Source organism: Vigna angularis, chromosome 3 (assembly GCF_016808095.1).
Source record: "Vigna angularis cultivar LongXiaoDou No.4 chromosome 3, ASM1680809v1, whole genome shotgun sequence".
Lineage (NCBI taxonomy): Eukaryota > Viridiplantae > Streptophyta > Magnoliopsida > Fabales > Fabaceae > Vigna > Vigna angularis.
This window is the reverse complement of record NC_068972.1, coordinates 11,485,769-11,507,877: the sequence shown is the minus strand read 5'-3', so window position 1 is coordinate 11,507,877 and position 22,109 is coordinate 11,485,769. Positions and strand designations below refer to the sequence as shown.

The 22,109-nt window shown below is 34.0% G+C and overlaps 3 protein-coding genes across 3 annotated transcripts; all 3 read right to left on the bottom strand.

Moving 5' to 3' along the window:
* Positions 1-4,855: 4,855 nt before the first annotated feature.
* On the bottom strand, positions 4,856-7,238 carry LOC108340908 (protein SLENDER RICE1-LIKE 1). Its single transcript, XM_017578474.2, has one exon. It carries the CDS (start codon positions 6,452-6,454, stop codon positions 4,982-4,984), a length of 1,473 nt encoding a protein of 490 aa, XP_017433963.2. The 5' UTR covers positions 6,455-7,238; the 3' UTR covers positions 4,856-4,981.
* A 342-nt stretch (positions 7,239-7,580) lies between these two features.
* Positions 7,581-11,639, bottom strand: LOC108342194 (uncharacterized). The gene is made up of 5 exons (XM_017579916.2): positions 11,151-11,639; positions 9,248-10,018; positions 8,466-8,651; positions 8,178-8,303; positions 7,581-8,039 (listed from the first exon to the last, which is right to left on the bottom strand). The coding sequence occupies exons 1-5, from the start codon at positions 11,214-11,216 to the stop codon at positions 7,932-7,934; spliced, it is 1,257 nt and encodes a 418-aa protein (XP_017435405.2). The 5' UTR covers positions 11,217-11,639; the 3' UTR covers positions 7,581-7,931.
* Positions 11,640-14,352: 2,713 nt separating this feature from the next.
* On the bottom strand, positions 14,353-21,263 carry LOC108343601 (uncharacterized). The gene is made up of 8 exons (XM_017581979.2): positions 20,939-21,263; positions 19,670-20,106; positions 19,500-19,572; positions 19,300-19,380; positions 19,142-19,205; positions 15,764-15,851; positions 15,574-15,658; positions 14,353-14,979 (listed from the first exon to the last, which is right to left on the bottom strand). Exons 1-8 carry the CDS (start codon positions 21,005-21,007, stop codon positions 14,941-14,943), a joined length of 936 nt encoding a protein of 311 aa, XP_017437468.1. The 5' UTR covers positions 21,008-21,263; the 3' UTR covers positions 14,353-14,940.
* Between the last annotated feature and the right edge of the window lie 846 nt (positions 21,264-22,109).

Here is a 22,109-nt window from a genome sequence, read left to right as displayed (position 1 = left end):
ATGAGGTTTGAAAGTTTCCTTTGTTTGTGGGCGTTGAATCCCAGAAAAAGAGATTTCTCGTAGCCACTTGCTTTATGCCTTGTTCATCATTATGCACAAACAAAACCATTGACATCAAATATATGAAGAAAATGCTTAGTTCCAGTTCATTCAAATGCGTGTGGACCCTGTGCTCACTACCGAAGGCTTCATCATCATTTATAGTTTATTTATGTTGTTTAGTTTGTATTTAAGATGAGATGAGTTTGAAGTTGTCGGTTTGAGAGAATGAATGACATTTCAATAGTAAAGAGTTTAAGTCTAAAAAATAAATATGGAAGAGAGATAATCGATCATTTATATTGAATAAAGAGTGTGTTAAGAAGTCAAATATGTACTAAAAAGGAATTTCTATTATAGATTATAAATAAATAAAATTTGTTAGTCTTTTGTGTCTTTCAATTGGACAATTAAATAAATTACTTAAAAAAAATTCTTCATAAATAGTAAGTGCGTAGGTAATTTGAATTTATAGATGGATTATCGATGATTAAAACTTTATTTGTAAAGTTTTGTTGATAAATTTTATCAATGAATAAAAATTTTATAAATAATTATTCACAATAGCAAATTTGATAATAAATATTTATAGTAATTATTAACCTACAATAATAGTTAGTAAAATTTCTCAAATATTATAATAGTTAATAAAATTTCTCAAATACTGTGATTTAATCTTTCTTTTGTCTTTTTTTTTCATTTTTTTTTATCCTTTCCTTTTTTTTTTTCTGTAATTGTCTTTACTGTAATATTCGTTTACTCCTTCTTTTTCTATTTTTTTTTCTTCTTCTTCAACTTCAATCATCATTGTCATCAAGTGTCATTGTATCTTGTTCTCATCTTCTTGTTTTTTTCTTTCTCCTTCTTTTCTTTTCTTCTCTTCTCTTTTTTACTCATCTCCTTTAACATATACAAAAAAAATTCTCCATACTTAAAAAAAATGTATTTTTCAAATGAATTTATTAAAAAAAAAATTCATCGATAATAAAAACTAAAATTATTTGACGAAATTTATTTATAAAATTTATTATTGAATATATTTTAAGAAAAAATATTCATCAATATTAAAAATTTGAATTTACTAATGAGTCAGAGTGATAATTTTATTACTAACAAAATAATTTGTAAATAATTTAAATTTTAAAATTTATTGATAAATTTTACTGATATATTTATTTTTATTGATAAAAATATGTTGATAATTAAAAGAAAAATTGTAGTAGACGGATTCACTTCTTATAGCTATCTTTTGCTGTAAAAAATTTACTACAAATCCAAAATGTAGAACAAATGGGAGCCACCACATTCTTACAAGTAGAATTTTTACTATGCTTATATATATATATATATATATATATATATATATATATATATATATATATATTTTATATGCTGTTTTGTTGAAGTTGGTCACAAGGTTAATTTTTCAGCCTGCTAAAGGTAATATTTTTATTTTATTAATCGAGTGATTGAGATGATATTTTTATCAAAAAAAGACGAAATAATGAAGGTGAAACAGTTTAAAGTAAAACATCATTCTGAACAAAATTTAAATAATATTAGTAAAATTTAGGCTATAATTAAGTCATTAATAACAAAAAAAGTCATTATAAAATTATAAATAGATGTTTAAAGGTAAAATGATAGGTTAAATATTAATTAAACATTTATTATCTTTATATTTATACTAAACTGATTTAAACATCAGACAACTTTTAGGAAAAACTCTAAATTGACTTGAAGTAAGAAGTATTTTGATCAATTCTATTTATCTAAAAATACACACACACACACACATATATATATATATATATATATATATATATATATATATATATATATATATATATTCATTCTATGGCACATATATGGAAAGTTGAAAATGAAGGAAAAAGTTAATGAAAGACAAACAGTTGCACAATAATCTCTTTGACAGAAATTCTTAAGGAAGAATTAAGTGTTTTTTTTAACTGGAAAATATGTACAAATTATAGTTTATGTAAAAGATTTCCAACTTTACCAGTGATAATTTAAAATCATAAATATACAATAATGTTAAACAAATGTAGAATAAAGTTCTTTTAAGTTAACTAGTATGCATCTTACCTTAAGTATAGTTAGTTGGGAATTGTACAACTTATACTATTATTTATAATTAACTCCAAAATATTAAATGTCATAAAAAGTACACGTGGGGAGTAGCTATGAAATTCAATGTTCCTCGTGCCTCTATGCATAGGTTTGATTAAAATTTTATGTAGGATTACATCATATAAAGTTAGATTTGAATTGTAATATCACATCATTGTTTTTTAATAATTACATAAAACAAAAAAGTTTAATACTCCTGGTCCTAATATTTTATAGGGATCATTCAATATTTTTCTTTCAATTTTATTCTTTTACTTAATGTGATCTAAATATTTATCATTAGAAGTAAAAATGATCATTCATATTATATCAATATTAATCTTATTAAAGATGACTTGAGAGAATAATATGTATATATTTTGCTAGAGAAAAAAAAATCTATATCATTCTCTCAGATCATCGTGATCTAATAACATTGTTGATCTAAAGAAAGTGATCACATTATTTTTTTTAATAAATATTAAGACCATGTCGAGTAAAAATACCGAACTTTGAGGAAAACAATAATTATTATAAATATTGAGATCAAAATAAATACTAAGTGAAAACTAAAAACAATTGAAATTAATGATTCTAACTCAAGAAAATATATTTACTTTTTTCTATAACAACATGAATATATGTACCTTTTTTTCTATTACAAGATTTATTTTATTGCTCTCTTTAACATAGTTTTGTGTTTTGTTGTAGTTTACAGAGAAGGGTTGTGAAAGAGTTAAGTTTTGTGGTGAAAGTTAATGGGTGATTTCTTAGTATTTATAAAGTACAAAAGATAAATAAGTATTAATTATATAACCTTTTTTTTCTTTGTATTAGAGGGCTTATTAATGTAATTACTATAATCATTTAAGTGAAAATATTAAAACTTTCCCCGTAATTAACACCAACAATACAACCAATGGGAGTATTTTTATTGTACATTTGAAGAACCTTGAAAATCACTGAATCAACCATTAAATATTTCCAAATTTCCAAATCATAAGATTGGTTTTAAATGAGATAAATCTAAGTTAACATGCGTGACTTAATTGACAATTTAAATTAACACGGAGTGTTCATTAAAAAAACCTGTCACTTAGGTTTACTATTAAATATTATGACAAAATCTGTTTTCTATAGATGGTTTTGGCAATTTTTTATTTTTGAAAAATGAACAGGCATAGGGTTGTTGGAATACTTTAGTGAAACTTTTTTTTTTGTTCTTTTAAAAAGTGGACAATAATTGAGAAAGAAATGTAAATTTCAGACTTTGGAGCCGTCTCAGCAACAACCATTTTGAAAATCGAAAACAGAAAATACCTAACTTCTTGGTTTCCTATATTAAATTTATATAAATAATATGTCTACATCACAGGACCAAGTAAATAAATACTATAATAATGCTTTTTATATTGGGGTAGGAGGCGAATTTCAAACCAAAAACAATGACACCTAAAAGAGTTAGTGAATTAATTCTCATCATCATTTTCTTTTCCCTCATTCAAATCTTTCTTATCATTAGAGTTTCGTTTTCAAAATCTCAATCAAGCTCATCAATGAAGATAGAAAAATTTTAACTTTAAAATACCTTCACTGAGTCAATCCTAATACATTTTAGAGTATTTATGATGATGCAATAATTCAAAACAACGTTTAATTTGAAGTAAATTATAGTACATTTAATAGACATAGTTAATGTATATGAGAGATTGATTTGGACATGTCTCCTTGTTTGCTTACAAGGTTCCTCTCTTGTTCCTCTTTGCGTTAAGTATTGGTCACAATCTCCTTGATTGAAGCATAGCAGTGTTTTCCACATATTAGATTTAGGTACCTTTAGATGCACCACAGTTTTCAGTTCTTTATTTTATCATTTTCTGTCCACATTCTCAGTTTTTCTTCATGCCAATTTCAGTGTCTGGCCTCAGTTTTTTTCTTAAATAATTATAGGTTTAGAAATGTAAATCATAGGGATTCTATCTACAATTGGGCCACTAGTGAGATTATTTTCCATACACCTTCCATTTTTTAGCAAAAGAAAAGAAGAAATTATTGCTCTCTAAACTTACCAAAATCACTATTTATGTCCCTTTTCCCTTTTCTTTTACAACAAAAAATATTCTTCTGTACAATTTTTTTAAAAAAACTCTTATTCTCTTTAAACTGTATTCATCTTCAGTATGATATAGATCCCATTTTTTCATCTTGGTAGTAACTCTAATTTTACACGTCCACTCCATTAATTTGTTAACTCTTTAGGTCTATTTTGTCTCCTCGGTTTTCTTCTCTGTAGAAAATATAATATTTTTTGTTATCATAGTTTCATTTATACTTTGAATATATGTTAAATCAAAGTTAGTTATATGTACTTTCATGGATCCTACATGCGACAATGTGCATGGAAAGATATTGTGTATTGTGTGACTTGTTTTACCGTTACCCAGAACTACGTTCGAAATTTTATTTTCATGAGAGAAAGAGCAGCATGAATTAGAAGAAGAAAGAAAAGAGTTAAAACGATAGAATTGGTAGTGAGTGTGACAGAAAATGAATTTGAATGTTTTGTGATTGTATGGATGAAAGAGGGTAACTGAGACGGAAGTATGGAAAATGAAAAGGAGAAAAAGAGAAGAGTTTTGGTTGGGGTTTGAAGAAAAAGAGAAAGAGAAAAGGGAAGTCACGTGTGTGGGAAAATGGGAAAATGAAAGAAAAATACAAAAATATACATTATTTTCACCACTCTTTTGTGTTTACTAGTAGTAGTAACTAGAATAAATAAACAACTCTTTTCTGTTACATCCTCTCCTCATCATCAGCGCTGGAAACGCACCGTTTCACCCTCTCTTAGCGGCGCGGCTTGCCAAGCTGAAGCCGCAATCAGGGGCCGGCTATGCCAACCCAGAGTCAAACACCCTTGATTCTCTTCCACGCAGTAACCCTCGGCTGAGAACAGAGTCAACAACATGCTCGCTTGTTTGTAAGCGTTCGAGCCCAAATGCAAGGGCCTGAATCCGGCTCTGCCCAGCCGCTCCCTCCATTTCGCCAGCGGCTCGTGCCGCTCCAGTCGCGCCGGTCCCTCACAGCACACCACGTTGCAAATCTCCCTCTGCAGGTACATCTCGGCGAGACCCTTGTCCGGCTCCACCGAACATGCTTCCAGCGAGTCGAAGACGGTGGAGTAGTAGTGCAGAGCTTCGGTGAACCGCTCCAGAAACCCTTCCCCGTTGTGGTTCGCTTCCTGCTCCACAACCGTCACGATCTTTGGGTTTAGACTTCGGATCCAGCCGAGAACCGTATCGATTCCCGAACCAAGCACGCGGTGTAGCTGCATGATCGAGTTCACTGCCACCGCCTCCTTCGGACTCACCTGCAGCATCCACGGCTTCACGTCCTCCAGCCGCCACGCTGCCACTCCGCGGAACGTGAACCGCACGTTCACCGAGTGCGCCAGCTCCGCCAGTCGCGCGCCGATCTCGCGTAGTGTGTCTCGCTCGTCCGGCGAGGGAGGTCCCACGCCGGTCAGCCTCAGCGACGGCGGACCTCCCGGGCGGAGTGCTAGCGCTTGTATGAGAGCCGGCCACTGGAGCCCCTGCATCAGGTTGAAATCGATGACGTGGACGCAGTCGTGGCCGTTGAACGCTTCAAGGATCGCCTGGTTCGCAGTGAAGTGCGCGAACTTTAGGTAGGGGCAGGCCTCGTAGTAGTGGTGGTAGAGAACTTCGTTCTCGTAGGGGGAGGTTGGAAACGCTGCGCTTTGCGGAGACGAGATTCGGCGGCGTAAGGCGTCGATGAAGTAGCCGGCGACCTTCCCGATGCCGCAGGAGGTGTTCACGTGAGCCAGCAGTGCCTGCATGCTCTCGATGAGGGAGCCCGCGAATGCGAGGTCGCCACGTTGCACGGAATCCGCACACGTGATGAGCGTGTGAACGAGTCTTATCCCGGAGTCTTCTTCGACGGTGGTTACCATCCCCAGTTGGCGATTTGGATCCGTGGGCAAATCGGGTAGGTCCGAAGATAGATCGTAGGGCAACGAGACGGTTTGGTCGAGCTCGGAGAGAAGCGTGTCGACCCAGGAACCTAAACCTATGTTGGAGGGATCGTAGAGGAGTGCGTCGGAGACTACTTGAGAAATGTCCCTGGATGAGTTGACAGTGTTGATGGCGTTCTCTAAACGTTCCATATTCTCAGCCACTTGACAGAGCTCAGATGAGCGGACTTTGTAGCCCAGCCCCGCCAGCTGCCCGTCCATGTCCCTTGTCTTGCTTTCGCTGGAACTGCCGTTCATTTTGAAAGATGAAAGCAAAGCAAAGGAATTTAATTAATTAAAAACTCAATTTGGTACTGAGTGAATCAGGTTTTGTTGACATGGGGGAGAGATTTAAGTTATTCAGTGAGGAGGAGAGTGAAAAGTGAGTGATGAAAAAGAGGGAGGGAAAATAAGAGAGAGAGAAAGAAAGAGAGAGAGAGAGAGAGAGAGAGAGAGAGAGAGAGAGAGAGAGAGAGAGAGAGAGAGAGAAAGAGAGAGTGAAAGAGAAAGCGAGAAAGGGATGTGTGAGGAAATTGACGGAGAAGCTGCCTTGTATAATGTATGAGGATGATGCGTTACTAGTTTGTGTTGAGTAGCTATCCGCGGTACTAATGCATCAAATTGATAGATACCACTGCTAATATAATTTCTGCCCTTTTTTAAAAGGTACCCCTAATGTCGCGGTAACGTGCCCTCGATTTTTAGTACCCTAAAGGTGCCAACCTGCCCTACATGCTCTGCTCTGCTCTTCCCACTCTCGTCTTTGGATTTGGGTGGGTTATTCAGGCCAACATAAACAGCTGATACCCTTTTATCATTACCAAGCTCCCATGCTTGCTAACCGGGTATAACTCTAGATTCATTTCCATCACTTTACACTTTAAAATTGGATTCCCTGTATTTATTTTAAGAAGCTTTATATTAGATTTTGTATTTTTGTAGTTTTTTAAGTGCTATCTTTATTTTAGAAGTATACAAATTTAATACACAGTCTTTTGTATAATGTAATATTTATTTGTAATAAATTTATTTACTATAAAATGTAATATAATATAATTGTTATCTCTTTATTATTTATTTATACAAAATATTATAATTAATATATCTGTATTAAAAAGTTGGACTGGTCAGATTCTGTTTCATTTATTATTATTTTTTTAGTCCTTACATGGGAATTGAATGCTAAGCTTTACTAATATATATATATATATATATATATATATATATATTTCTAACCTGTTGAACTGTTTTAGTGTGCTGTAACTGTTATAGGCTATTATTACTTAAAAAATTTTATATTATGATTAATCAATCAAATAAATGATTAAGAGGATACCTTTTTTTTAATTTTGTTAACCAGAGAAAAACAGATTCAAACCAAGTAACAAAACTAATTAAAGATTTGGCTTATGCCCTTCAATGTAGCCAGCACTAGTTCCTCACTATTATAAAAGAAAGTACATATGAACTCCAGTAGTACAGGGAGACAATTAAAATTTTTAGTTAATACATCATGTGGTTCTTAGTACACTCAAGTAAAAAAGAAAGGTAATGTCTGCAAAAAATGTATACAGTTTCTTTCTATATGTTCTTCATTCACTTATTGTATAGTATTAGGACCCCAATTATTCAGTTTCCTCATCCATCAAAACCAGATAGGAGAAATGTGGGGTGGTATGCGGCCATGAAAAAATCTACAGAAGCTAAATGTAGGTATACTGCTCAAACTATTAAGTCAAATCCAGGACTGGATGGAATAGTTGCATTTGAAGGAGTTCACTCCACTGATATGAGCAAAAATATCTGAGGAATCAACCATATCATCTTCATCCTTCACAACTACCTGCAGGTTTAAAAAACTAATCAACAAATAATTGAGAAGGTACAAATGAAGAAGATTTTCTTGATTTTAACTCGGGCAGGTTGAATGAAAAGAGCCCTGTTAAGTGTTTAATAAACCAATAAGCCTTGGAAATCTTACTTCTTCTTCGTCATCATCTTCATGATTGCTACTAGTAGTTCTATTGGTTTCTCCAAAGTCATCATTCTTTGCAAACCTTCCTCGAACCCGAGGTCGGCTATCTGCCAGAGTTTTGCGGCAGGCATACTGCACATTTGGTTGCATCGTTAGTTGAACTTGGAAGTATGCAATATGAAATGGTTTATAAGCAAGGAGTACCTTGCATATATATGCAAATGTAACATCATGAGATTTTAATTTTGTTTGATGATGAGGCTGTTTTGAAGACGGAAAGGAGCTTGAGCGTACCTTAATTTTCTTGCTGAAGTTTCTTTCATTTCTTTTCTTCATGTATCTATTGATCTTTTCTTTCCTTTGCTCAACAGAAAGTTTTCCAACCTTGAATGAGGAGTCCTCTAAGTTAGAGATTTCAGGTGTTAGAGTGGCAGAACTACCACCCCCGGGAACTAGTTGCTGACTCTCAGTACCAAGTGCCTAGGAAATAAATTACAAACAAAATCAGTTACTTTCTTGCTCAGCGCAAAGGAAATTGGTCATCGCAAACTATCATTAACTTGGTTAGAGGTTCCGGAAAACGATATGCTAAAAGAGCCACTCATGAAGTGGGTCTTTACTGATAGTGGTGCTGCTTGTTATCAATTTTTGTGGAAAGTTGCCATTCCATTTTGACTCGTGCTACTAACTAGCGCAGAATTTATGCTACTTTATACAGGTGAGAATGAGATTATAAAGGGGTTGATATGCTAGCTACTGTTTTGATGGATATGGGCATATATTCTACGGGGCATACAGCTTCTTAGAAATTTTTGGGCCATTATCGTTCGCAAACTTTTCACCTCCTGTAAAACCTCTCTTTATTGTCAAGAACCTTACTGCTGCGACCTTTCGGACTAGAAACCTGAAAGAGCAAGCTTATAACAGCAACTTAGCATTAAAAATAAATAAAAATCCTTGACCAATTGACTTCTTTTTCTGTCATTTCTGAGCACCGAACACTTTTTATTTGGATGGCAGTTAACAAAAGGCAATGACGGAGAATTTAACTACAGTAGTTTGAAAATCATACATACCTGAAGGTCTGGAGGGTTAAACACCCGCTGAATTGAATCTGTACAATACATTCTTCCATTTTCTCCTTGGTATTCCAATTCTTGTGTCTGAAGTTCAGAACCAAGAAGAATGTTCCCACCAAAATATCCAGAACTATCCGTTGATAAGACGCTAGTAAGGGGGCCGGTAGGCATGTATGGTGGCATGCCAGGACTGAGATAAGTGCAAGGAGATGAAGGGTTGAGAGGCACATAAGAAGAAACAGAAGATATGCAATCCTCTTCAAATACAGAAGGTAATGGAGCCCCCATAAGTGGAGGTGCAACGGGGTCAGTGGGATACTGAGAGAAGCCCTCCACAACTGAAAATGCTGGTAATTGGACCTGAGGCTGCACATAAGAGAAATCAAACTGTTCTTGCTGGGATGTGACTGGGAGAAATGGAGGAACATTGAAAGATGGAGATAGTGAGAAGTCTATGGAGGCAGCGATGTCATTATTGTCCATTTCATCTTGGGGGTCTAAGATAATAGACAGGTTACTACTGTTGGTTGTGTTGTTGTTGTTGGTGGTGGTAATGCTAGTTGGCGTGGTGACTGTGTTGCTATTGCTATTCAATTTATTTTCTACATCTACAGTTAAAGATTTGTTTGTTGTGGCATACGAGGAGTTCTCCTCATAGCAACAGTTTGAGCTGGAAGTAACCTCAGAATTTGGCAAAGCCTCTGGGAAAAATTCAGCGTTACAAAATTCGAAAATTCGAGCACTACTAAAAGGGCTTGAAATTTCTTCCTGCAGCAAGTGATGTAAATACAATCTAAGCATCATGACTACCAAAAGAAACTACTGAATACATTGATAACAACATTTAAATAGACCCTTTATAAACAGTTAGAAGACTCGTTTCTATCAACAAAGTTGGAATCGGGATCAAGCGTATAATGATCAGAGTCTGAACTTTCAAAAAGATAATATTCTCTTGTTAGAATCGGTCTAAACTTTGGTTTAATGCATGTCTTCATCAAATAGTTAGCATTCTGAATTGAGTAAGTAACACGCGTCCAAGCATCAGTTATGTTCATCATCACTCTTTGTCTAGAAATAAATTAAATATATCATGTATACCCTACAATGAAGAACTCCTAATACAGATTTAGTTGGTTGTGCCATCTAGTCAGTTGGGTTTATATTTGGTCATGTGCAGATAATAAGTTCTACATAAGGGTTGTTTCTTTTGGAACATGAAAAAGATGGGCATTTATGTTACATTTATGTCAGTAACAAAGAAGGAACCTCATCCCATGATACGTTGTGTTTGTTCGATGTATGGAAACTGATTTAATGGAGATTAAAAGGCATTTAAAAGGAACCCATAATGCTACATGTGAACTGTTCCTTAAGTCCACTCTCCCTCTCAAACTGAATAAGAATATCAACATTGGCAAATGGACAAGCACAGGCAGGTATGTGTGTGTGTGTGTGTGTATTCCACAATAATTGAAAGCTACGTTTAAATGGGTATCACACTGCAAATCATGCAGAAATTGTTATCACTTTGCAGTTTACGATGTTGTCCTCAGAAAATGACATATTGGTGAATTGTATTATCTGGGATTTGATAGGATAATATTAAAAAAAGGATAAAGCCTAATAATTATTGCGGAATCTCTAAATTTTTTTTTCTTATTGCTTGTTAATAAGCATTATGCTCCCCAACTATATAAATGGAGAGAAAAAAACGCATTTGAGAATAATAGGTTCTAGATGTCTGAAATAGCAAATGATGTGTTGTATTCTAGCTTTAATTTTATTAGCAGTGGGAAATAACATATGAAAGTTGCAAGAAACAGAAAGAAAGAAGCAATGATATGATTGATGCATGCATTATGATGGGAGTTTATTTGGAGTGGGTGGAGGTGTTTACAATGGGGACTTGCTGTTGCGGTTCGGCCTTTGGTGGAAGTGGCTGATCAAAAACATCCTGCAACATGGTGTATCCCCTGGCAAGAGGTAATGAAGCCAGCCCAGAAAGTTAAGAAAATAGAAAATGTAGACAAAAAGGTATATGTGGAGGGAGAGATGGTACATATATAATTGTACTAAGAAGTGGAAAATGTTGGAAAATTGTATTGTGAGACACGTGTGTCGGAGAGTAAAACATGTGCAGAAGGAGAGCCCATAGGGAAGAGGGAAGAAGGGAGAGAGAGAGAGAGAGAGAGAAAGAGGGGGAAGTTATGTGATGAGTGGTTAGTTAGCTAGGATGATGGAGAGTATGAGGGTGTCAAAGACTGAAAGAATTAGTTATGTTGATATATAGGGCCATTGGGTTGTCCCTTTAGGCGTCAGCCTGGCGTCAACGCGAGACATACGCTGGCCCATTCATTCATTCACTGCAACCCCCTTCCCACTCTCTCCTTTCCTCACTTGGATTTTCTGTTGACCAAGCCTTTCCCACACTCTCTCTTTCTTTATATTCTTTTTCTAATTTTCTTATTACTAATTCTTCCTTATTTCGATTAATCACTTTCAATCTTACCATTCATATCATATAACATCTACCACCCTCATGTGCATTCTTCATTTGTTCAAACATTCCATGCATGTCAACTCAATTATTTCGTCATATTTACCCACTCTTATTTTCTTTCCACATGTTCTGTTCTTTCTCTTTTCTCCACTTCAATGTCTAATAATACCAGCTAATGGGACAATCATCACAACACCTCTTGCTCACCATTACAGAATCACTTGTTAATTGCCTACATTTTACATACCAAATTTAACATAAATTCGCAAACAACCATGTATAGTTAGGTATGGGGTTTGGCATAGGTAATTCGAAATCATTGTAAATTTTTTAATTAATCTAATGGTGTTGAAAACTAATCAAATTGTTCAAAGTATACTGTTATCATTTTTTTTATCTTGAAACATTTGGAGAAGTTTTCCTCTTAGTTTAAGAAAGAAAAAATAACTTTCAGATTTAGTAAGTATATGTAAAGGTGTTAAATTTAGTAAGAAAAAAGAACTTTGTTCTATTCTGATTGATTAAATTTCTAAGGATCGTTATAATTTTTAATTAAATTTTATTTATTTTATCTGGTTCATAATAATTTTAGAATATTATTTCTAGATAAAACCAAATGAAAATCAACATCACTTGTAATATTCTAATAGTTTTATTATTTCATTACCTTGCAATTTCAGTTAACCTTCTTTTACACAGTTAATAGAAGTTCTCGTGTGGCATTAACAGTAATGCAACAAATGTGTCCTGGTGTAGTAGATGTAGGTGAAGAACGGATTGTTCTCTATGAATTGGGTATTATAACATCTTCAAGTAAAATATTATTTGCTCATTATCAGTTCTTCCTATTTTGACGTGTTTTCTAGGAAGAATATTTGGAAACTCCGTGTATAAATCGAAGTTAGACACTTTGTTTATTGTTGGGTGCATATTTCTTGGAATTCAAATCTGTTATGTAGAGGCATAGATGTTGAGATGAATTGTATTTATTAAGTGTGATGAAACACTAAGGTTGTGTTCGTTTCTAATGATTTACTATTGGAAGGGATTTACAAAGATGGATTTGCGTGTGATTGTAGTGTTTGTATTAAAGGATGTGAGGAATAACGAAGGAATGAAATTGCAAGATTACTTTCTCTCCCTATCTCTTTTGGGATGAGAAGATTTGTAGGTGAAAAATGGTATTTTACAATATTATCCTTATTTATCACTTACCATAGAAGAGAGAGTGTGCTTTGTAGAATTCCAATGGCAAAGGAGACGATCATGGGATGTTGAAATTCGTTTTAGAATGCTGAAATTGGCTTTTTAAGTGGAAACTACTGCATTTGAGAATCGATTCTGCTATATGAAATCAATTCCATTAATATATACATAAGTATATCACCTTTGAAAAAATTGGTTCTTTTTATTATTGCTTTATATATATATATATATATATATTGTAATTATTTTTTGTGTGGTTGAAGTTTAAAAAAATAATTTCACTTTACTTAATTTTTTTATTAATTGTTTGGTTTTTTAATATTTAAAATTTATTTTATCAATAAATATGTTATTAATAAATATAATTTTATATTACACTAGACATTTTAATAGTTTTATTTTCTATCAATTAATACATTCTTTTATTTATCACCTCAGTCAAATTTTATACAAATTTTCATAAATTTTATTCTCAATCATCTCCAAATCCTTTAAAAAAAACAACTTATAATTTATTTTCAACTTTATTCAACTTCATCCAATCTCTCTTCCTCAGATCATTACCCTCAAGCAAATGAATACACCCTAAATGAAACATAGAAACATCTAAAAAAAAAAAAGATAGATTATCACAATCATTGGTCCATATGAAAACAACACAGTAACGTGGTCTTGGTGTTGTGATTAGAGAGCATTTGAGCTCGACCAATGATAGATTTGAGTGACAGCTATAAAAGGAACTTGTTGAAGTAAACTTCGTTTGTTCACGTAGTCAATGCGTTGAATGGAAATCTTGTCATGAGTCTAAGACTCTTAAGTTTATTATGAGTCTAAGAGTCTTAAGTTTATTACTCTGAAATGCAATATATAGCTTCAAAACTCAATGTTCAAAGACAAATATTTTTATTTCATACATAATACGCATCGCATCAACGCCCTTATAATATACGGAATATGTTTGTTTTTCAGTTGGAGCAGTTTAAACCTAAGTTAAACTCAACTAAGTATAAGTTGTGAATTCCTTTGAACGGTTTCAGCTAAAAAAACAAGCATGTCATATAACAAAGAGCTATTATTCTGGTCCTTTTAAGATATTAAACTAAAAGACAAAAAAATGTGTAAATATAGTACTACTCAAATACATTTTTAATAAAACCTTGTTATGTTGGAACTTTACTTTTGAATGGCTTACCAGCATTTAACCACCCAAAATTAAATTGAAGAACCAGAGCTTAGATATAATTTAACTGTAATCAGGGAAAAGTTTTTCAACACCAAAGAATAAAACGAAATCATTATAATTTGCTCAAAAGCTCATTGTTAAACAGTTGAAAGTGCAAACAAGTATTAATAAGCAGGAAAAAGATTACATCATAAACAGATCAAACACGAGTAATTATAATTCAATATACTTAATCAAGGTTTAGAAGACATGAACCAAAGTCAATTAAATTACATAGTTGTAGATACGGTTTTGTCATGTGGCCAGCCAGTTTCCAGCGATAGACATCCTTGTTCATTTTGAATATATTCGAGAGCGTAGTGGCACTTCTTTAAACCATCATCAAAGGACTTGCCTCTAATTTGTTTAGTTTGTCAAATCAAATTGTAAAACCAATGTTATATTTGTGGTTACCGAACTGAGGTACAAACTCCTGATGTTGGATACCTGGCCTTCTTGTTAATGCATATATTGCATGTAGAATAGCCTAGTTAGTGCTTTGTGTTTTTTGGCAGTTTTGTGAGTGGATTCCTCACCTCACATTCTACTACACAACCTTCAGACCATTTCGCTTTCACAAACCCAAACTTTAAAAAAATGGAATTTCAAGCAACAATACACTACTATAAGAATTTGGAGCATGTCTGAGAGTAGGTACATCAAATTGATAAACATCTCAAGGCTAAACTAAACTACATCCAAACGGAGAAGAAAGGTAGAAGAGAGAGACGCTTCTTTTGGACATCAAACAAAAGCATCTTAGCCTTGAAAAGGGGAAGCATGTGCAAAACCCCACAACTGCACATAATAGAGATATAGTGAATAAATCTATATAAACAAATAAATGTGGAACAATGGGTAGTAGAAATAAGCAATAGACAAAATCAATGCATGGCATATAATGAAGCACAGATGAAAATCTAATTTCTGATATTTCATGGTTGTTCATCTAACTTGGAAAAGTTAACCAACCCCCTCTGCATCCAAACTTGGGTATCATGTGTACCTTTTTCATATGGTGAAACTGGTTCCAGTACAATTTGTTAATTATCAGAAATATTAATTTGCAAATGGTGACAGGGGATTGGACTCAAATTTATACCATTCATCACGAAAGGAACTTGTGTGCATTGTCCTCATTTTCATGGGGTTGGGATGTGGACAGGGCACACTGAATGTAGAGTAAATGTTTATTTCAATTCGTAAGTTTTGTATATCATTGTCTAAACCACGGGTCCAGATTGCCAATATGAAGCCAATGAAAAGGTTACAGCAAAAAGGCAATGAAAAGAATATGAAAAGGATTGAGCAGAAGACAGCAGGGAATGAAAGCCACTTAATAATTTATTGCAAATTGTAAGCTAGAAAACAGATTATTGGTAAGAGTATGACCTCGACATTCTTCAACTGAAACTCTGGACTGTGAGCAAGACAGGAGTTTCCAAATGTTTCACTTGGTCCACTGGTCCCAGATAACCTTTTCAACCAAAAGGATGCATTCAATAAGAGAATCCAGTAGAGCTATTTCAAGAACAAATCAAATGTACTGGAACAAAACTAAGCGACATTATTAAATGCTTACAAATCCTCTTCTAAGCATAAAGCATAACTACCCCCACCACCAAGTGCAAGTAAATCATTCATACACATGCAGTAGTATCGGTTGACACCTGCACATACAATTAGAACACAACTTTAGAGAAACTCGAGTAAAAATAAACATCGTGAACAAATAATAAAAGTTGAGAACCTTATACTGTGAACAAAGATATTTCATTGTTCTTACTATAGAAATAGAAGTAGTAAGGACTCCAAATGGTTGTAATTTTCATCCCCTATTTAGCCTAACCTGTAAATTCTAAAAACTTCAGACACCAGAACATCTAACATTTCTGATTGTCTTTACCTTCTCTCCCTATATGTAAACTGAAAATTGTTGACAAACAAGTCTTTCTGGAAGTACACTCTAACATTATAACTTTGTAGTTTACATTGGGCAGTACAAGGACTACTTATAGACCCTTTTACATCCATTAAATACAACTACTACCTAAACCATAATTAATGAACTCTATTGCATGCCACAATCATTACTTGAAGCACTCCTAATCTTTGCAATCTCCTAAGACACTTAATTCTACCAACACTACTAAATGCAACTATCCACAAGTTTACCTAACAAAATCGCCCCATAAACTTAAATGTTTTTCTTGGTTCTTCTATCCAGGCTTCTACATGCAGTAACTCCTCTCAAACAGTATTTGCTCCTTCCAAGAATAGTTGGGTTATTAGCTTTCTTCATGGCAGACTTTACTTTCATTGTGACCAACTTGTCCCTAATTGGGTTCTTTATAGTCTATGTGGCTGACTTGTCAGTAACTGGATTCTTGTCAATAGGTCAAGCTCCTTTTGAGAGATCAGACCATTCTCACGTATTGTTGTACTCAATAGCACCAATCTTTTCATCCATTACAAGTTGCTACTTCTCATCTTGCACCTCCAATGCAACTCTCATATCCTTCTTAGCATGTAATTGTTCTTGCAATCTTAAAACTTCTTGTTCAAGTTCCAAGCACCGCTTATTCAAAGCCTGTTTTATTCTTTCTAAGCTTGCTTGTAATTCTGCATGCCTATAACTTCCTTGTCAATTCTATGTTGCAAAATGCCTCTTGCAAGCTCTAACCTTTGGATAACAAGCTCATCTTCGTACATGTTCGAGCCATCTGAGCTATACAAATGCAACACTAAGCTATTTGAGCTTCCCACTTGCTCCACCAACTTATCTGAGCTATTTGACCTTCCTACCTACTCCTTCGGGATGTTTACCTACTCTATTGAGCTACTCGAGCACTCCACTCGCTCGATAAACTTAACCGAGCAATTTAGACTTTCCACCGAGCTATTTGAGTTCTCCATGCACCTTACCAAGCTATCTGGACTTCCCACCAAGCTATCTGAGTACTCAATGCACCTTACCGGGCTATCCGAATGCATCATTGATTTATTCGGATGTCTTGTTAACCTCTCAACACTACTTAACTGTCTTGTCAAGTTATCCTCGATACTCAACCTTCTTGTTGAATTCTCCATGCTACTCAACCTTCTTGCCGAGTTCTCCCCTTGCTTGTGCTCAGCTCTTGAGATATGTCCCATCATCAATAACACCGCTTCCTCTTCAGTATCTTCTATAAGAAGGTTGGTTAACTCTTTTCTTCCATTCCCAAATCGACAATCTTTTTGCAAAGTGTCGTACCTTACCACAACTAAAGCACTTAACTGATTTTCACTCCTTTGCATAAGGGTCATACTTGCCACACTTGCCACACTTGAAGCACTCAACGCTTGAGTTGCCTGACTGACCTCTTCTCCTTTGACCTCGTCCTCGACCACGCCAATTTTGTTGGTTGGAATATTCTTTCTCCTCTCCCTTTCCACGGCTTCTACCACCAGGACCGCTTCTTACACCTCCTCGGTATCGTCCTCTGACTTGAGTGTTCTTAGCTTCTCAATTTATTTGGAGTAGTTGATCAAGTGGCTCATGCACCTCAAGTGACTTGGCAAGCTCTTCAACCAAGAGGTTGACAAGTCCTTGAACTCTTCAATAGTGCATACAATATTCTCAAAGTTGTTAGTTAACGACCTTAAGATTTTCTCCACCATTCGACAAGTGGGTAACGTTTCTCCATTCCTTCCAAGTTGGTTCACCATGGTCTCAACACGAGAGTCGTACTCAACAACTTTGTCAACCTTTTTCATCCCGATGCTTTCAAGCTCACCTCTGAGAGTTTGAAGCCGAACTTGCTTCAATCGACCATCCCCACACCTACTCCAGAATGTCCCACACTTCTTTTGAAATTTTGCACTTGCAATCTTATCAAAGACGCTCATCCATAGCTTGGTACATGATGTACTGAGTTGCCTTGTCCTTCACATACGTTTCTTTCAATGCTTTCAATTGGGCATTAGACCAATTTGTGGTGTTGATTTGTTCTTCGAAACCATCTTCAACCACCTTCCGATTTTCCTAGTAGCCAAGAAGAGCCTTCATCTTCAGACTCCAATTATCATAGTTGACTGCCTTTGCAAGGTTGGCCATCTCACTCAAGCATTCTTGCTCTCAAGCACGCTCTTTGGCTCTTTCTCAAGCACTCAAACACTCAAGCTCTCTAGCTCTCTAGCTCTGATGCCAATTTGTTGACAACAAGTCTTTCTTAAATAACTCACCAGTATTATGACTTGTAGTTTACATTGAGCGGTACAAGGCCTATTTATAGACCCTTTTGACAGGGCCTTTCAACTACATCCATTAAATATAACTACTACCTAAACCATAATTAATGAACTCCCAATCTTTGCAATCTCCTAAGACACTTAAGTTTACCAAACAAAAATCCCTATAAGTGCCATGGTTAAAAGGATTAAAACATATTGATATTTTAGTGGGAGAACAACTTTTTCTAAGGAAACAATTCAAAAGGTCTTTTTATGATCATAAAAGCACATAATTATCATTAAAGAGCTCATATTTGTAAAATACTAATTTTGCAATGATCCAAAGTACAATGAATAGTCATATTTACAATACGTATTAAAGAAGACCCAATGATTCCATTGATCCCAAACCTTTCTCAATTGTAACTTAAACTAAAAGAGGACATTCAGGTGACAATGAGCCATTCATTCAATAGGATTCATCGATATTTTTCTAACAAAAAGATTATTCCTATATCAAGCTTACATACTTCCACATTATAAAATCCAGGTCCTGGTGAATATTGATAACTGCAATACCAAAATTAAGTTCAGATATTTAACCTTAAACACATGCAAATGTCACTCTAGCTGATATGAACTTGTCCATTTGTTCACAAGTCGGACAATGCATCAATTTAAAACATTTTCCTAAGTTCCTTCAAAATTCCTACCAAAAATTTTCCGTTTAAATGATGAGAATCCTTACCAGTAGGTAGAAACAGCCTTGGCTGACCATATACAGTTGTAAAGACAAAAGTTTCACTTGTTCCCTATCACCACAGTATACAAAATAAAATCACACTTCAAGATGAAAAAGTGCCTTCACAAAGAATCATTATCCATGAAAAAAGAGAGTTGACATACTTGATATTTTCGCTTTGCTGTAGGTTTCAAGGGACATTCAAGCAGCCCACCAAAAATAGCACCTTGCATATCTCCCACGATCTAATAGTTTTGCATAATAGACAATAATTCATTGTTAACAAACGAACCACACCTTGATATGTAGATGAAATATTAGGTGTACAACATGACTGGAATATAGTTCTGAAAGGTTGACATACCAGCAAACCGGGACATGAAAGCTCAGAACTCTTGCGAATAAGTGTTCGAAGTGATACTCCATGTTTTAACGTACTGCCCTTAATATAAAGAACAAATGTTGAATCAATATTTCAAAGCAATAGCATATTACTCTTAAAGCAAAAAACAAAAACTTACTGAGAAAAGTTACCTATATAGTAAGACCCATTGGCGTCCTTTCACTATATTAGGGAGGCATATTTCCAAAAATTCATACAATTCAGGAGATATAAAAGTAGATTCATCACTAAGATTGAGTCGAGACTTCTTTGAAGCCTGGGGTTGCTGCTCATTTGCTTCCTCAAAAACCTCAGAACTGCTACTGCTCCTTCTAGAGGTATGATCCTCATTATTATTATTATCATTACTGTCTTTCACAGAGTCCATATTATTGTACACGGGACTACAGTCAACATAATTATCAGATGGAACATCCTGATAGTCAAAATTCTCATAATTATATCCAGCAGAAGGTGATTTATTCTCATTTTGATACTTGCTCGTATTGGATCCATCAAAGCTGATCGAAGGGATAATGTAAGATAAATATGAAGACACAGGTTTATCCTCTTGAGAATAAGGACTATCCTGCGCAAATAAAAACCTCATTTCAGATATAAAAGATAAAGAAAGCAAGGTACTGGGATATGTAAGACAAATTATTACAATGTTCCTATAATACATGCATTTGTACTGGAAGCATAAAGCAGTGACATTACATAGGACATTTATGAGAAAAAAATATATTAAACCTGGTGATGCACCCAAATTTTTAAATAAAGTAAACCTACTCCAAATAAAGTTTCCAATCCACTTGAAAATTCAATCTATCTTCATGATATACTACAGATAGAAGAAGAGAAGGAATCATTCTCCTGGTTCATTTTCTACCCATCCCAACAAAATAACCAACTAATAGCCCAAAAGCCGAATCTATATTCTCCAGCACTCGCAGCCAGGCAAACAGAACACACGGCCATACCACATATATAATACATGCTACCAAAGACAGATAAGAGAATAATACTAACTCTTAGTAATGTACACAGGCCGTTAAACATAATTCTTCGTGTGAATACAAAACGGTAAAAAACCCATAAACTCTATTACAATTCAAATTGAAAACAATATTCAGCTTTCAAATATTAACGAAATGAAGCAACACGATTTCCTTTTCTTCCTTCTCTACCACGTATCTTTGGCGCATTTTCTGGAAAACTAAAAACCGTGATGAGAAATAATGAAGCCAACTTAACCCGGATTCAGATTTATGCAGACACACACAGATCAAATTGAAGATCGAGGGCAAAGACGATCAAAGCTTGTGTTCAAGGAGAGAATAAGAGTGTCCACCACACCAAGCTCAGATTTTCATGCACCATAACAAATAAGCGAATGCAGATCATGGAAAAAAAAATACCTGGGACGAGGAGGAGTTGGGAAAGAGATAAGAGAACTTCTGCGTAACTTTGTCTCTGAAAGAGTGCATTTTGAAGAGGCCAATTATGAATGCGATTCCATGAAATGTGATGAAAAATAAAGGGTTTGTATGGTATTGTAAAGAATGCGAATTGGGAATTGGGAATTGCCAATTGAGAATTAGGAATTGGGAATGAAAATTGCCAATTGAGAATTAGGAATTGGGAATGATAGGAGTGCGAGTCGGTGGTGACAGAACACGATGACAAACAAAGAGATGAAAGAAGCCCAAAATGTAAGATCGGTTGTCTGTGACAAAGATTTTATTTTACTAGACAATGTTAAATTAATATTAATCTTTCTCATTTCTGTTACATCACCAATCTCTTCAACATTTTCATGTTTTTCTTTTTTTTATTTTTTTAATAATTGTTCCACTATTTTATTCTGTCTTCTCGGTTTTTTAACAACATTATATTGCTCCTATACGTTTAAATTATGTAAATTAAGCTCTTTAAAAATATATTTATATAATGCTAATTCATTATGACTTTTATTTATATTTGTATATTCTTAATATATGACAAAACTACTAATATAAGACAGAAATACATTGATGGCGTGACCATATTAACCAATTAATTAATACACTTCTTTTAATATATATATATATATATATATATATATATATATATATATATATATATATATATATATATATATGTGTGTGGAGCTAAACAATTTACCATTATTATTACTATTATTAATTTTAGCGATTGAAAATATATAAATCTCACAATCTCCTTCCTTTGGTGTTAGTAATATTAGTATTTTATTTCCAACCAAAAATATATTAACAGTATTAGAATTATTGTGTTAACTTATTTTATAATAACATAATATAACGAAATTATAATTATAAAAAAAGAAAAAAAAAATTCAACGTTTAGCTATAAATGATTTTTATTTATTTTATAAATGATTTTTATTTATTTATATTTTTAAAATAGTTAAATTTAGAGAAATTTATTAAATTTTAAAAAAATCACTTCAAGAATAAAATTAGAAAAGAAAATTGACAAATATATATATATATATCTTTACATGATAATATGGATAAGAAGTAATTGCATAACTGTATCGTATTCTAAATTATCAATTAACTTGTAACT

Bases quoted from the DNA above. Each gene is read 5' to 3' on its own strand.
- LOC108340908 (XM_017578474.2), bottom strand. From the start codon at position 6,454: ATGAACGGCAGTTCCAGCGAAAGCAAGACAAGGGACATGGACGGGCAG.
- LOC108342194 (XM_017579916.2), bottom strand. From the start codon at position 11,216: ATGTTGCAGGATGTTTTTGATCAGCCACTTCCACCAAAGGCCGAACCG. The intron at 10,019-11,150 runs GTAAACACCTCC...CACTTGCTGCAG, and splicing joins CGCAACAGCAAGTCCCCATT to GAAGAAATTTCAAGCCCTTT. The intron at 8,652-9,247 runs GTATGTATGATT...TTTATTTCCTAG, and splicing joins TTAACCCTCCAGACCTTCAG to GCACTTGGTACTGAGAGTCA.
- LOC108343601 (XM_017581979.2), bottom strand. From the start codon at position 21,007: ATGCACTCTTTCAGAGACAAAGTTACGCAGAAGTTCTCTTATCTCTTT. The intron at 19,573-19,669 runs GTAACTTTTCTC...TATTAAGGGCAG, and splicing joins CAATGGGTCTTACTATATAG to TACGTTAAAACATGGAGTAT. The intron at 15,659-15,763 runs GTAAGCATTTAA...TTGGTTGAAAAG, and splicing joins TTATGCTTAGAAGAGGATTT to GTTATCTGGGACCAGTGGAC.